This window comes from Anser cygnoides, chromosome 4 (assembly GCF_040182565.1).
Source record: "Anser cygnoides isolate HZ-2024a breed goose chromosome 4, Taihu_goose_T2T_genome, whole genome shotgun sequence".
Classification (NCBI taxonomy): domain Eukaryota; kingdom Metazoa; phylum Chordata; class Aves; order Anseriformes; family Anatidae; genus Anser; species Anser cygnoides.
The window spans coordinates 44,700,211-44,715,822 of NC_089876.1; the positions used below are offsets into that span (position 1 = coordinate 44,700,211).

General features: G+C 41.9%; 1 protein-coding gene across 14 annotated transcripts in view; it reads right to left on the bottom strand.

The window, feature by feature from the left end:
• Positions 1 to 15,612, bottom strand: part of ZNF827 (zinc finger protein 827) — a 160,192-nt gene that overhangs the window by 75,956 nt on the left and 68,624 nt on the right. For all 14 annotated transcript variants that reach the window (XR_007166113.1, XM_048071772.2, XM_013175072.3 and 11 more), the window contains one exon: positions 2,970 to 3,980. Coding sequence is in view for 13 of the 14 variants with exons in the window: in XM_048071772.2 (XP_047927729.1) it covers positions 2,970 to 3,980 (1,011 nt within the window). In the remaining variant the exon portion in view is untranslated. The remainder of the gene's footprint in view (positions 1 to 2,969; positions 3,981 to 15,612) is intronic.

Consider the following 15,612-nt stretch of genomic DNA (forward strand, 5'->3'; position numbering starts at 1 on the left):
CAAGCTTTCTATTACCCATTTTCCACACCATTAAAAATAAATCTGCAAACAAGACCAATCAATAGCAATTCAGCACTTTGCAAAATACGCAAAGAACTGGACCAAATGCCTGAGACTTCACCAGTAACAATGCCAATTAATGGCACGTGGGATTTGCATCAACCCCCTCCAAAGCTCAACCACATTAGTACTTTACTACACTACACAAATCTTAACGTAAGAAAAAAAGGGGGGTTCAGCTTTCCTTCCTTTATATTAACGTGTATTTTATGCCACTTGCTGTCAATTAATCGGAAGAAGTGATTATACTGAGGACAAAATCAGCTAGTGTTTCCCCAAAAAATTGCAGGAACAGAATTGCAAGCATTGCAGGCAAAAAGTTATTACCAAGCAAGTATTTTGTCAGTAAAAAAAAAAAAAGGGAGGGGGGGGGGCTGCCACCCACAGTATTTCAGAAATGACATCAGAATTTTAACAGAGATTACAGACTTCCTTTAAGTTTGACCCAAAACCCACGAGCATTTAACAAAGTTGGCAACACTAATAATTTCATTAAAAGTTAGTCTTCTCTGTGTCACTCCAGCAGAACCTGTACAAGCAAGGATGAAGTCCACCCAGCTTGACTTGTGGTATTAGAGGTGACAATGTTCTGATAAGCCACAGCTCCAGCTTGCTGCCTGAATAACTCTGACCAAATAGCTCAGCGTGGTGGGCAAAGGAGCAGCGTGCATACTAGCCTCCACCTTTGCTGTTCCTTGCTCGTCAACATCTAATTAATCTCGCAGAGTATTGATCTTATAACCAAAGCTAGATGTTGCTGGTGGGTAAGTAAAACAGATCCGTAACAACAAAGAAAACTCAACAATGCCTTAAATGTTCCAAGTATGAGAGGGGAACAAAATACCTCTCACTCTGTGCCTACTGGGAAAAGATGTTTAACTCTCTGGGAACAAGTCAAAAGCCCTATGTCCCCAGAAGCAATCAGACACACAATAACAGATACAACATTATTAAACTTTACTAGTTAAAGAAATACCATTTCTTTGCTTCTAGTGCCTTAAGGTTGTAGGTGTAAAAGGAATTGGGAACATGTGACATTTATTTTCATGGGAAATACAGATGCTCTGCTACGCAGCTCAGTGCTACAGAAATTAAGTCTCCAATCAAAGGTCATTGCTTAGTGACTTTTTTTGCAGGCTGCGTTCCTCCACAGCCAAACGAACCAAGGAGTTTGGCCTTCCACAACCAACATCCATATATGCAAGCCAACCGCTTGCTTTTTGTTTTCAGTTGGTTAATTATTTAAAAGGAAAAACTTAATTGCATATCAGAAAACCGACTTAGAAGAACTTTTGTTATGAACATCACACTATAAAGTTTGCTCGGATGCCAACTGGCGTTGGCCCAGTGCATATAAACTGAAAGGAAACACCCTTCCCCTTGGGATACTAGCCCCATATATTACAAAAAATGAATAGTTGTGCCTTGGTTACCAAGGACCTGAGGCAGTCGGCCCCTATTGTTATCCTTCAGCAGCACAGACCGCTTGGGCCCTCAGCAAAGAGAAGAGTTGCTAGGAATTTGCTGCATCAGAGTTAGTTTGCAAAGCGCTGGTACTACCAGCACACACACACACCCCAAAGCATTCCCCCAGAACAAGCTGCACGGACAAATCCCACAGTTTATTAGTCGAACACAGAACCCGGATTTTATTCCAACCATTTATTTTCCCTTGTAAATAACTTCTGATGTGAAGGGCTTTTCCTCCAGCAAGAAACAAACTAATAACTGCAAATAAATTTCAACCTTACCCCATTCCTATCCATTGCTGTCCTTCCTGTGTGAAGGCCAATCTTCATCACAAAGTTAATTAAATTAATGCCCACAGTCGCACTGGTGTAGCCAGCGTGGGTCCTCCTAGTCCAACACAAAAAGGTCTTTTTTTGGTTTAGCTTCTATTACTCTGGAAAGGACTTAATCTAAACCAATGGAAACCTTAGGTCAGACCCGTGCCAAGACTAGCTTGCCACTTCAGCTGCCTTGGCAAAACACACCGGCACACCACTTGCAGAACACGTGTAGCTCACAGTATCCCACAGAACGCCACTGCAGGGAGAACACTGGTATCAGACACTTGAAGCCTAGATTTTCTACTAGAAATATGAATCAATGACGTGAACCTTTTATAAAAAGAAAGAATCTTGTTTTTCCTTATTTTGAAGATGGATCAGTTAAGTTTTCATGCATGGCCCACCGGTTCTTCAAAGCTTTTGTTACCAAGACTATTTCTTCTTATTCCCTATAAGCCTGATTCCTTGAATGCCAACAGCTGGAACTGGTGGAGGGAAGGCTGTCGTGTAAAATGGTTCTTGTTGAGCTAAATTAGAGAAATGCAGTTCACTTTTTTTTTTCTAAATGACAAAGGATTGTAAAAGACCAAACATGTGAGATTTGTTCATGCTGCTGCAAAAAAATTTAATGAAAAGTGGCAACATAATAATATACTCTGGTAAATTAGGACAGGGTAGTAAGCGATTATACAAAAGTCCATTTGTGATAGAGACAGCAGGAGGGAGAATTCTCCCTTGTCCAGTATTTCAAAAGCACTAGTTTTGTATATGCTCACTGATACCGTGAGCTCCCTAACAGGGATTCTTTGATCTTCTCCATTAAATATTTTTGTGGACTTATTTTGAACTTGGTGAGGGGGGGACATGCCATTGTATGAAATACAAAAAAAAAAAAAATTACTGAACTGTACACTTAAATCTTTCAAAAATGGAAACATTTGTGACAGTTTGGTCCTCAACTGGTATTTTAAAAAGCTTTTTTACTGTTTCCCCAGAGTACCTAGTTCTTATTCTCATGATATGAGGAATCAAAACAAATCCAGACCCATTGAAGAGATGTTATATAAGTGCATAGCAAAACAAATGCACTCTACTCAGTTGCTCCAACTGTATCCATACCTGTACTGGTGGGTTTGGATGCTCTTCCCTTAGGGACTGGCAGTAACAATAATTCCAAAGACTGTGGTGGAGTTGCTTTCTCTTGCTTCATCTCTGAAAGCTGCAGGGGATCCTCAGCAACCAGTGATTTCTTCTTCTCTGCCAACAGGGTGCCTGCAGCTCTCGCAGCAACCTCCTTGAGTAGGGCAGCTGAAGAGGTCATCGAAGCCAGAGAAAGGAAAGAACTGGCTGGAGGCGGGTGCTCCTGCCCAGGAGTCATGCTTCTTTCACTCACTTTCTTTGATAAAGCTGCTAACGTGGAGCTGGCTGACTGAGAACTAAAAGGTGAGGAAAAGGATTCAAATCTTATAGTATCTTCAGTCCTTGAAAGAGATTTGTCCTGCAGAACGGCATTGGCTGCAGCTTTCAGCTTCAGGATAGCTGAATCGGGGGACAAACCACAGGTGGTGGTGGAGTTTGGCAACCACTTCCCTTGATTCCATATAAAGTGACTACCTGCATTGTATTGGTCACTTTGTTCCTGTTTCTCAGCTAGCTTTCTGGCAAGAACACTTAGCTGCTGGGCGTGATGAGCAGGTGGAGAGAAGGAGAGATTTGAGCCAAGATTTACAGGGGACTCAACTCTGCCATTGACGTTAACGGCAGCATCCAGCTTCAGGGAGCCTGCCTCCAACAGCCGCCTCAGGTTACTGCTCAGTGGCTTATTTGGACCTGGAGGTTCTTCTTCACACAGAGATGACACATCAGGAGAAAGGTGCTCTTTGCCCTGTAATGTGTCTCTCAGTGCCTCATTTTCAACGGTTCCTAACTCCGCTGTGTTGCTGCTAGGAGTTGCACTTCCCAAAGAAGTATCTGGGGAAGTGGACTGCTCCTGGATTCTGTCCTCGAGAGACAACTTAAAGTTCTCCTGGACTTCTCCATAAGATGCTTCTGAAGGAGTCTCTGAAGAATTTCCAAACCAGCGTTCCTCTTCACTGAGCTCACCTTCCACCTCTTCCTGTCTGGTACCATCTGTGTGGAACCAAGAAAAACAGTATTATTCCCAAATCTGTGCAGAATAACTTCTTAGCATGGAGTATGCCTGGCCTCTGCATGACCCTTCTGGATAGCCACCTAACATCCCCCTGAAGTGAACGGACTTGGCATCAGCCTGGACTGAGTGACCAGGAAAAAGTTTTATGACTATGAACAAGGGTTTCTTTGAGGACCAAATTCAGGAAGCCTGTCATCTTTCAGTCAACATTACTAAAACAGTTAAAACTGCAACAGTACAAGTATACCACATGTACTAAATACCACCAGGGCACCACCCATATATACTGATAATTATTTTATTATCAGTACAGTCTGCACACCCTGCAAAGTATTATGAACTCTGTGGTATAAAGCAGGGACTTACAGGCCCAGAAATTATTAGATACTTGAGTCTCAGTACAGAAAACAGGCATGCGTGCCTTCAAAAGCAGATCAGGTGTATAGCTACTCAAAGGAGTTTCTTTCAGTGACTTTAAATCTCAGCCCAATCTTGCAGTTACCCCTATCTACAATATAAGACAATTTGTACCAATAATATACAGTTCATTTCTGAATAGCTGAAATGACTAATGCATGAATGCAAACTAAAGGTCTCATCTCTCCACCTACCTAGGAGAGGAATATCATACACACAAAACTAACCTTTGGGTTTTATTTTTTCTTCTCACATAGACACTACTTGCTTTCCATTCGCTTATCACTCTTCATTAAGGTTTTAAAGACTATCCTAAACTGAAGTTAGTTTAGCTGAAATTATAAAGAAAAAAAAAAAAGCATGTGTTGGTCTCAATGCAGTTAGTTACATTTTCTCTTTTGGGTAACTGCAACACATCTCGTCTCTCCTCAGATCTCACTGGCAGTGTTTACAGTGCTGTGACCCTGGATTGCTCTTCTTCCTGATAGTATTCAAAGTAATACAGACATGACCAAGGCTTTTTTTTTTGCAGATCTTGTTGGCCAATCAGAACATGGTCAAGAACAACAGCAATGCTAGGATTAAATTCATGTTATCGTCTCTTGCCAGATACCTCTCACATTTCTTCTTTTAGACTCAGTGTCCCTAGCTACAAAAGAATCTTTGTAATCATAGCACAGCAAAACAAAAGAATTTAATATAACCCTCCACTGACATTCTGGCAATAAGCCTGCATGATATGTACTGTACCTATGATCATGTATTATTCCCAGATTCCATATTTAATTCCGGCAAATTACAAAGCTTGGAGAGAAGTCAATGAGTAAAATCTTAGATTTATGTTACTGCTTTGATCCAATTAATTTAAGAAGGAAAAACCTAGCCACTTGCATAAGTATAGATATACCAACAAACACTCTGAACATTGCATACATTACGAGGAGTAGGGCGTCATATTAAGTTCCTTTTACTCAAAACCCCTTGAAATTTTTTCACCAATATTTTAAGACCCCACAATAAAAGCACCCGTTTCCTTAGATTAGTATTTTACACAGAAGCGGGTTAGCATCTTTCCTATTCAAAACAAATAAAAGCCAAGCAAAACCCAAAGCACTTATCTAAAATTATTTTGATACTATCCAATGTAGGATCACAGATGGCAGCAGTGTTAACAACAGCAGGCCAATACCATGTACACTGAAATACAGCAGACGTGCTAACCAGTCGAGGCAGCACTTCTGCAGGTTGCAGGAGAACTGCAGGTATTCCCATTTCATCCTGTGAATGCTGCAAAGTAACTTGAGGCATGTCTTTACAGCTGGGTGCAGCCAGATGAGACCTGTCTGCTCATCCCAGATACAAGCAAATTCTGGACTGGAAGCCAAGAAAGCATCTTTCTGGCACTTCTCCTGAACTGATGCACCAAGAGCAGGGCACGTCCCCTGCAACACAGCCCAGAGCTGACACCACTACACAGGCTCTGAGCCAGAACCTGCCTGCATCCTACCACTTACATTCATGCACATTTACATTTGTCTGGGTTAAAACACCCCCCCAAACCCCTGGACCAAATCCTTCTCTCTCTCTGTGTCTCTGCTCCCTGCCCATAAATTGTGAGGGATAATCATATTTCCCTTCACTCAGTCAACAAAAAACTACAGCTTGAGAGAAATTTAATTGTATATAACTAACAGAAGAAGTGGGTTTCTGTTTTAGAGAAACTTCCAACTTATTAAACCTCCAAATTTCTCTGTTCCTGGACATGTATCTCTATTCCTTAACACTGATGTTTCCTAGTTGCAACCAGTCCTTTAAAAACAGTTAAAAAAACACCGTTCTTACAGATCTTATTCATTCTACTTGCACTGGAAATGAGCTCTTCCTTCTCACCTGTACCTGTTTTTGCATTAACCATAAAAGTAATGTTGCACATTTTTATTTTTTTTGGCTAACTATCCCTCCTCTCTATGGCTGACCCCTCAGGAAATACTCACAGTGCTTTAACAGGTCACTGGCAAATTGATTGTAAAGATGCAGGGAGTGGAAGTACGTCTGCTATGGTGGGGCTGCAGTGCAGCTTTCTTAGACAACGTAACAGCTTTCTTAGACTACGTAACAGCTGGGACCAAAGAAAAAGGTACCAAAGGCAGACAGGACAGGAACACGACTTGGATCGCCTTTCTTTTTCCAGACATGCACGTTCCCCGTTGGTCTTGCCTACGTGAAGGGCAGCCACCAACCTATCATCGACAGGGAGCAGCAGCCACGAAGCTCTCTTCTTTTTCACTTAAAGGCTTGCTACCAAGCCCAGAACTTCCCTCCGCCTTGGGTAACGCAGTGAGAGCTCCCCCTCCTGTTGCTCATCTACCTGTACCTACTCGGGTCTCAAAACTTCAAGCAGTCTTTATAAAAAAGGGAAAAGTTTCGTCTGCAGCATCTCTATCCCAAAAGACAGATGGATTTTTTTTTTCCCCATACAGCTTCTTTCAGTACCTAGAAACCAGACCTCTAACTGCTGACACAGTTCTAATTTTCCTCTTCTCAGTAATTCCCTCAGTTGCTGCAGTATCAAGTCCACTGTATTTTGAGGCTGTAAGGTTAATGCTGAAAAAGCCAGCATCAGTGTCTTATCATGAACTCAGTCAAGCCTCCTTTTAAACACTAGTGAATTGGTTTAGAAGCATAACTGTGAAGCCTGGCAATTTCATTTCTAAGCAAAGTTGCCATTCATGGCCTTCAGGGCAGGACTTGAATTCACATACACTTGCAAGCCTGTGAGTTTGAACAAGCTTGAGAACTCCTGGGGAAGCCAGACCAACCCATCAACTTTCATACGAGTTCAAAACAAATAAAACCTCCCCCCAGAACTCAGAGGGTTCGTGGGACACCAGACCACGTTTGTCTGAAATAGGAGCCAACCTCCACGCCTGTCAAGAAACTTTAGCTGACTTTCAGGTTTGCGGCAGAAGATTTGCATGACGTGTTTCTTCCCTTTTGCAACGCAGCTAAGGAGCTCCAGTGAGAAGTCCTTGAAAGGTTGGAGCAGACATGCAACACCACATTTAGGTTTCTTCTTTCTCCATCATAAACATACCCGTTTGTTATTACAGAATTAGTTACAAATGTTCAGCTACAAACATTTCATTCCTATTTAAGACTGAAATGCTAAATGTGGGTAAGAAACCACCTGGAAATTGCAAAGCTGGAAAAGGTAACTTAGGAGTTAGGGGCAAATTCTCACTGACTTCCTTTTGAACAGGACCTGGCTGGGAATCCCGCCAACATTTACCAAGTAACTGCTCATCAGATTGCCTCTTCTCAACATGATTCAAGAGTCAAAACCTGTCAGCACTTCTCTCTCCTGACTTCCATGGCAGTTCTGGAGGGAGAACTGCTTCCCAAACCATTTGTCGCTGGCAGAGACTGGTGAAGTTAGGGGTGTCCTGCGTGCTTCGGGACTACCACATCACACTTCACCCAGGAGCCTCAAACACGTACTTCCCACTCCTGCCAGCATCAACAAAAAGCACCAAAATACTGCTGGGCCGCTGATGTAGCCCAATATCAAGCAATCTCTGGCAAAGCCACAGATGTGTGCAAAAGCACTCCTTGAAGAAGTGCCAGTTTCTTGCGCTCGCCCACTCATCTGCTTGTTTTCAAATACGGAGAAGTTCTGTTTCCCCTTCAAGAGATCGGTTTGACAGACAAATCTTATTGATCCTAAGCTACGCTATTTCGATTTTGTGACCATCTGCTTTTTGACGTAGAGCGGTGATTAGAATTTGACCATGATATCAATAAAAATGTAAATATTAACTGCACACACTACTTATCTCTGCAAACTGAAAAAGACAAACATGTTTGTTGATTTAAATACTGAGCCACCCAACACAAATGCTGAAAGCTCTAACTCTACCTAATGAAATGTACACGTGCCATTTGTGAAACTGGCAAGTATGAGATGATAAACAATTCCAGTTCGTATGGACCTGGAGTGGAGAAATACGAACGCAGCAGAGCATATGCAGGCTATGCAGCACAAGGAAAAAGTAAGGGTCTTCAAGGCATGGCACTGAGCGACAGACATGGGCAGTGAAAGCAAAAGCATGATTGCAAGAACACCATGTGGACCACCAGAAATTACCTGAGAAATGGCCACAATTAGGGAATCTACCCCAAAGAGACTGAATTGGCATGTTAAGAGGGACATAATTTCACTTTAATCACTCAGAGCAATGAGTAAATTACAGAACTCCAAAACAGAATTAACGCTGCAAATCCATATGCTATAGTGATATCATACATATGGAAATCATAATTATCAGATTACAGAACAAAAATTAAAACAAATATAAAAGAAGGTAGAAGTCAAATCACTTCAAAGAAATGCTCACATGAAAACTGCTGATGGGATAAATTAGGTAAGATTGCCCTAACTTCTGCAGTTACGTTTCAAGAAAAGCCTGGGAATCTACACGACCAGGATACACAGTATTAAAAGACCTTCTTTTTATTACCTTGTGTCATGGTTTCTGCTGGGATTGAGTTAGTTTTCTTTGCACAGGCTCACAAAACGCTGTGTTTTGCATTTTTGATGAGAATAGGGGTGATAACCCACGGCTGTTTCAGATGTTGCAGAGCAGGGCTCACACGGAGCCAAGGACTTCGCTGCCTCTCGTGCTGCCCGGCCAGCGAGGAGGCACCGGGAGCCAGGAGGGGACGCAGCCGGGACAGCTGGGCCAGGCTGCCTAGAGGGATGTCCCATGCCGTGTGCCATCGTGCTCAGCAACAGCAGCTGGGCTAGGGGAGGAGGAAGGGGGACGTTGGGAGTGAAGGCGTTGGTCTTCCCAAGGAACTGTTACGTGTGATGTTGAGCCCTGCTGGCCTGGACGTGGCAGAACACCTCCTGCCGATGGGAAGCAGCGAGCGGATTCCTTGCTTTGCTTGCATGTGCAGCTTTTGCTCTACCTAGTAAGCTGTCTTGATCTCAACCCCTGAATTCTCACACTTTTATCTTTCAGGTTCTCTCCCCCATCCCACCTGGGGAGAGCGAGGAAGCGGCTGGGTGGTGCTCAGCACCCTGCCAGGGTTAAACTACAACTTCTTGGCATCAAGCATCATGATCTATATAAAGATTTCAGATATGACCATTCAAGTTTGCCTCAATCTAAATAAAGTTACAATTGCATTTGTTGGCTATTTGTCACCCAAGTCATCTTCCTAGTTTGTTGCTCCAACTTGTTTCCTCTCTCTGATATTTTCTTGCCCCTGAGCTTTTGTTTAGCCCAACTAAAGCTAGATTGACCTACAAGTATAAGCAGCAGTTTAACAGCATATCTTATTCCCTCTTCAATGACTATCATAAACCATTTTCTATATTATTTTATACTAAACACTATTCCATAGCCTACTCAAAGAGCTAGGATTGAGTGATAGGTCCACACTGGGGAGCTGAGGAGCTCTGCAAAGATGCCTAAAGAATTTAAAAGGTCACATTAAACTTAAATGAAGCAGTAAGCCATCCGTAAGGAGTTCTGGGGAACCACAGACTGACTCAGGTGAGCAATCAGTTTAAAGCCAAGTAAATAGGCAGACAAATAAAAAATAAAGCAGAAACAACACCTGAGTGATCCAGAGTTTGGCCTCATGTGAATTCTCTCAAGAACAGCAAGAAAAGGGGGGCGAGTGAGGAGAAGCAGCAGCTGAGAAATGAGAAGGCATGGAGAAGTGTAAAAGTAGTCACTGACAAGGAAGAGGTGAGACAGACTGTAAACTGTTGTGCTCCTATCCGGCTTCCAGGATGGCTTCAATTACCACCAGAACACATCAAATTACCATGTCCTATACTCCCTCCTGTCTCCTTTCTTAGATCCCTCTAACAAGGATTAGAGATTGGGCCCCAGGCCAAAATACGCCGTTCTGGCAGCCCATTTCAGAATACGCTCTCTTCACAGGTGCTGCAACCCAGAACCATGCTATCACCACCAGCATCATATCCAAATAAGTTTTGATGAGTTTCCCATCACACGATGGCAGCACATTCAGGAAGAGAACGCAGGTCCACCAAGTCTCTATTTTAGCTCTGCAATAGTCATCCAACGTAAGCCCTTTAGAAGTGGAGTACAGAAGGATGCTCGCTTCCTCCAGCCAAGCTGGGTAAGTACCTCTGGCACAGGAGCCTTGAAATTTGCCAGAAAGTGGCTGCTAGTCACCCTGGGCAGAACAGTTTTAGTGGAATATGGAAAGTCAAAGATATACTGGAGAAGCTCCAGGATGAAATTAAGAGGAGAGGAACTTGAAGTCCTCACTGTAAACAGAATATTCAATGAGAACGAGCAGTCACAAAAGTGTCATGGCAGAATTTAGTGCAGACCAGATAAAAGAATGAAGGAGCTAAAGGCTGAATACGGTAAATACCTTAGGTAAACCATATATACTGTGTAAACATATCATTTTAGCAACAGAAAAAAATAATAATTAGAAGAGATCACTCCCTAATATCGCATCACTTTCTAACACACATTGTCTCCGGCTGTCAGCTTCACATAAACCCTTGCTAATTTCACAACCAGGTTCTACTGAAAGCAACACTCACAGGCCTAAAAATGGCAGTCATATCTGGGGAGTCTATTTTGTGGTATTCTGTATAAATCACTAGGTCCAGTTCCCCATAAACTACTGTTTTTGTATTCAGACTGCCTTTTTAAGCACTTCGATTTGTATATTTTTTTTATTTCTTTGGGCTCAACAAACTTTGTGTGTTCCCACACCCACCAGACTATGTCGATGTGTAGCCTGTAGGACTACCTCAGAGACGCTGGGCACACTGTGCACTGACATCCCTGCCTCTAAAAAGCATTTACAGCTACATTTGATTAGACTATACATCCAGAGCAGTAGCGCTGTTGATTTTTCCCATAGGGATGCTTGCAAGAAAATCATGATTTTAATAAAGACACAAAGGCCTGCCTTAACTCCTTTTATTACATCAACAGCAGCAAATAAAACTTAGAAGTCACAGTTACATAAACAGTCATGTGCTAGAGTGCCCTCGGTCCCCCGTTTTCCCTTCATGGTTCCTGTGACCTATAATAGGTAAGCAGCACAATAAGTCACTGTCCTCTTTCAACAGAATTTCTGGCTCGCTCGCTTATCAACGGGATGATTATTCAACTCTTGACCTCATCACAAAATGGTTTAGCAGTGTTGCTGGTGCTTGAACCAAATTTCTCTACTGCAGGCTGACCCAGAGAGCAGCACAGCTGCAAGAAGGAACTGCCAAAAAGCGGTAACTCTCCTGTGCTGTCCTTCTCCCCTGTGTTTTATATGTGTGAAAATACTCACGCAATTAGACAGGAAAAGAAGCCCTAGGTAGGACTCTGTATTTCATCTCCACATCTTCTAAAATAATGATTTTCCTAACTGGAGGGAAGGAGAAGAGGGAAAAAGAAAGGCACAGACTTTAAAGACAGGACATATATCCTCTGCTTTTATCCCTAACTTAAAATGAGTTTAAAAAAATCCACTTGCGAGAAAATCCCAGAACATTCACCTAGCAATTTCTCTAGCACTCCTTTTTTTTAAAAAGGGCTCCAGGATGAACAAGATTAGAGAAAGACAAGTTAATTACCTCGCAGTAACTGGGACTCTTCAAGATGCTTTGCCCGTGTGCACAAACAACTCTGAGTGTGCAGAAATACCATGCATCCAGGTTTCCCAACTGCTAGCCAACAGCTGAAAGTCAAAATGCACGTACAATGCTTTCCTCTCTGAAACAGGATCCAGGTGTTATGGACTCCAAGGAAGAAGGGAGGCAGGATGGATTATGGAAAATGCTTATCACAGACAATGTAAAACTGACTTATTTCCTGTCCCTCAAAGGAGAAAATTTTGTCAAAGATGGGAAACAGACAGTGACCTTTTATTTTCAAGCTAGTGCCCCAGAATAAGTATGTCAAATGAGTTTCCTTATCTGCCAAAAGGATCCTTCTGTTACCAGCTGGACATCCATGAAAGAGGACAGAAATACATGGTTTCTCCTGAGGTAAGCTATCACTACTTCACAAAGGTTCTCCTGGCTGTTGACAAACCACAAGATAGGACATTATAGGGACAGGAAGTCTCATCTCCCCTAAAACATCAAGCTCTTCAGAAGATTACTGCTAGTTCAACGGATGTTTGACACCTTGCCTCCAAGATTCACTGTTCTTCTGTTCTAGGCAAGAGGTTATAGTTGCTAGCTGTAGGATCAGTATTAGAGGAGTGCTGCTTCCACTGGGATTCGGAGATTTAAACAAGTGAACAGCAACCTAACAACCGTTGACACAAGCTCACAACTGAAAGAGTGATGGTCCTGTGCCCCCTCTTACATTTGCTCAGTTCTTTGCTTAGTGAGCCAATTTCAACTCTGCCAAGAAGTTGGAACAAAACTGATATGAATGAGACAGGAATGGGGAAACAGGAATGGATTTGGTGGCCTGAGAGTATTTATATTAGCCAGTAATTTGAGCCACCTATCCCCTGAGGTCCTTTATGGTGCAAAGCACATCACGCCTTGCCAATGAAAAATACCAGAGGATTCTCCCTCCCATCCCAAACCTCCACAATATACTACACCTCTCAGGGAGGACCTGGCCATTGTGATCAGGATGGCCACAGTAGGCAACATCACAGAGGCTGCTTTAGAAGCCCTATCCAGGACATCTATGGGTGCGTTGCCCACCAAAGATTGTTCTGAGACTAATTAAAAACACTCCTCTCTAGAACTGGGTGGCAGCATGTTCCTGAGAGAAGAAAAACCTTAAAGACACGGAAACAGTATCTTGATAGCAAAGCCTAGTAATCAGCAACCAATATGTGGGCACGGAAGTACATCTCACAGTGTTATACACATATATCAATGATACATATATACATACTATATATGTGTGTATACTAATCTACATGTATTATTATACATATACTGTATATGGCTCCTTACAATTTAAAATGACTTTGTTCTAGGATTTTGCCCCTATTTGAAGCTCAGAGCTGAAGCACTCAAGGTGCATGCACAAAACAGAATGGGACACATGTGGGCTCAGAGGAATGTTTCTGAAGACCATTTCTCAAGCATTACCCCAAAGAAGAGCATCCTACTTAAAGAGCTTTCATTGACTTGACCAATACCTAGAACTCCTGAAGAGAAGGAGACAAAGACAATTGATTTTTATGAATGAGGTTTTTAGATGAAACAAATATTCCTGAAGTCAGCTTACTCTGCAAAGGCTTGGTTAGTAGCCCCAGGACGGATTCCTAAAGTACATAAAGTGTCAGTCTAACAACAGAAAATCACGTTCCTTACAAACCGTATTTTATGGTACCTATGTTCTTCTTGTAGCACTTTTATGGAGACTGAGCAAAATACCACAGCCCACCTTACTGAAATGTCCTTCCACAGGCCCTCATCAACATCCTATAATAAGCTATAGTTGAGTGTGAGCACACCTTTCATAAAGCGTGAGATTGCGATCATGCTGATTTATACACCACAGGAATACGGACAACTGAAAACCTGGAGTCTGTACATTAAAATATCAAAGGAATACACCTTTCTTTCCTGATGAAAAAAGACAATATGATAAACTATTTGCTACAAAACTAAACACTTCTTCAGGCACCAGCTTCTGAGCCAGATTCAAAAGCCCCTTATCAGGAATTTCAGGCTTCCCCAGGTCTTTTAAAACCAGCTATGATATCTGATTAAGACTCTGACAGAGTATTATAAATGTGAGGACAAACTACGCAGGAGATCAACTGTTATTCCCACAGCTCTATTTGAAACAGGAATCAGTTTTAATGATCTTTGATGGTTCAAGTGGTTCATGTGCTAGTCTATACCCAGAGACGTTCCCTGTACCTGAAGCTGTAGTGATCTTTTAACATCAGCACACATTTACCACAGTGGGCTCACTTACATAGTAAGTTCAGCACAGTGATTACAAATTCTACTTTTCCTTAGTTATAAGCAAGTTGAAAAATTCCTTATAATTCTTCCCAGTGAGCCAAAATTCACTTTGCTTGTTAATTTGTTTTGCTCTAGTTAGAAGTCTATGGCAATAGACTGTCACACTGAGAACGTGTCAAATACCAGAAGGTAACAGGGATGCTGGCATCTCCAAAGTAAGAGTTAAACATTATTCTCAACACTTTGATTATCCTTAGCATATAAAGCGTTGAGGCCTACCATGTCAGCCTACCTCATAAAGGACCAGAAATATTTTAAGATTTCCCAACGTGGGCCTTTATTAGAAATGAAACCCCAAACAATTCTAGCAAAGAATTTGGAAAAGCTTTCTACGGTCTTAAGATTTCTAAATGCAGGAATTTAGTTTCCACTCTAAATCAAATTATTGTGGGGGATAATCACATGAATGCCAAATGGTCAGTATAGGAATCTGTATTTTAAAGACATCCTTGGATGAAAATGAACTCCATGAGCGAGAAGAGATTTTATTGCTTTGACAGGCCATTAATGAAGTCTTCTTTGAAGAACTGTTTACTGCACACAAAACTAGAACCTACCAGAGGCTTGATTACTTATTTCCAAACACCAACATGTTTTGTAGTAGTCTGATTCTAGGGCATAGTCCTCTGTTGGTGTCTGAAGACACCAAAATCAAGACTTAACTTTTTTTCCTGAGAAGATGTCAGGCTGCAGTATCTCTGACTTAAAAAAGAAAAAGAGAGGGAAGGAGGGAAAACTATGGTCAGACTAAACAATCACCATGAGTTCAAGCAGTGAAGTACCTCAGCATTCTCAATCCATCAGCATAACATTTTGTTTGGGTGTTACAGAAGACAAGATCCATTCACTTGGACACTTCTACTTGAGAAAATGGAAGGATCATACTACACTATTAAGATAGCTAAAAGGAGAAAAAAAAAAGTAACAACCACCTCAGTTCTTTATACTTTTTGTCCCTTAAAGGCAATGGATTTCTAAAAAAGGGGTTAGCACATAGGAGTGATCGCAGTACTAGCCAAAAACTTGACCTCTGACCCTGAATGAAAAGCTTGGAAATAGAGGAATTACATACATTTTCAGAGGTAAACATCTGCCTTGAATAGCTGAAATAAGACCAGCAGATTTTCTTTCTGCATGCCCAGCAACGCTTTTTTGGTGCTGAGGTGATCAATCTCCAAGAAAAAGAC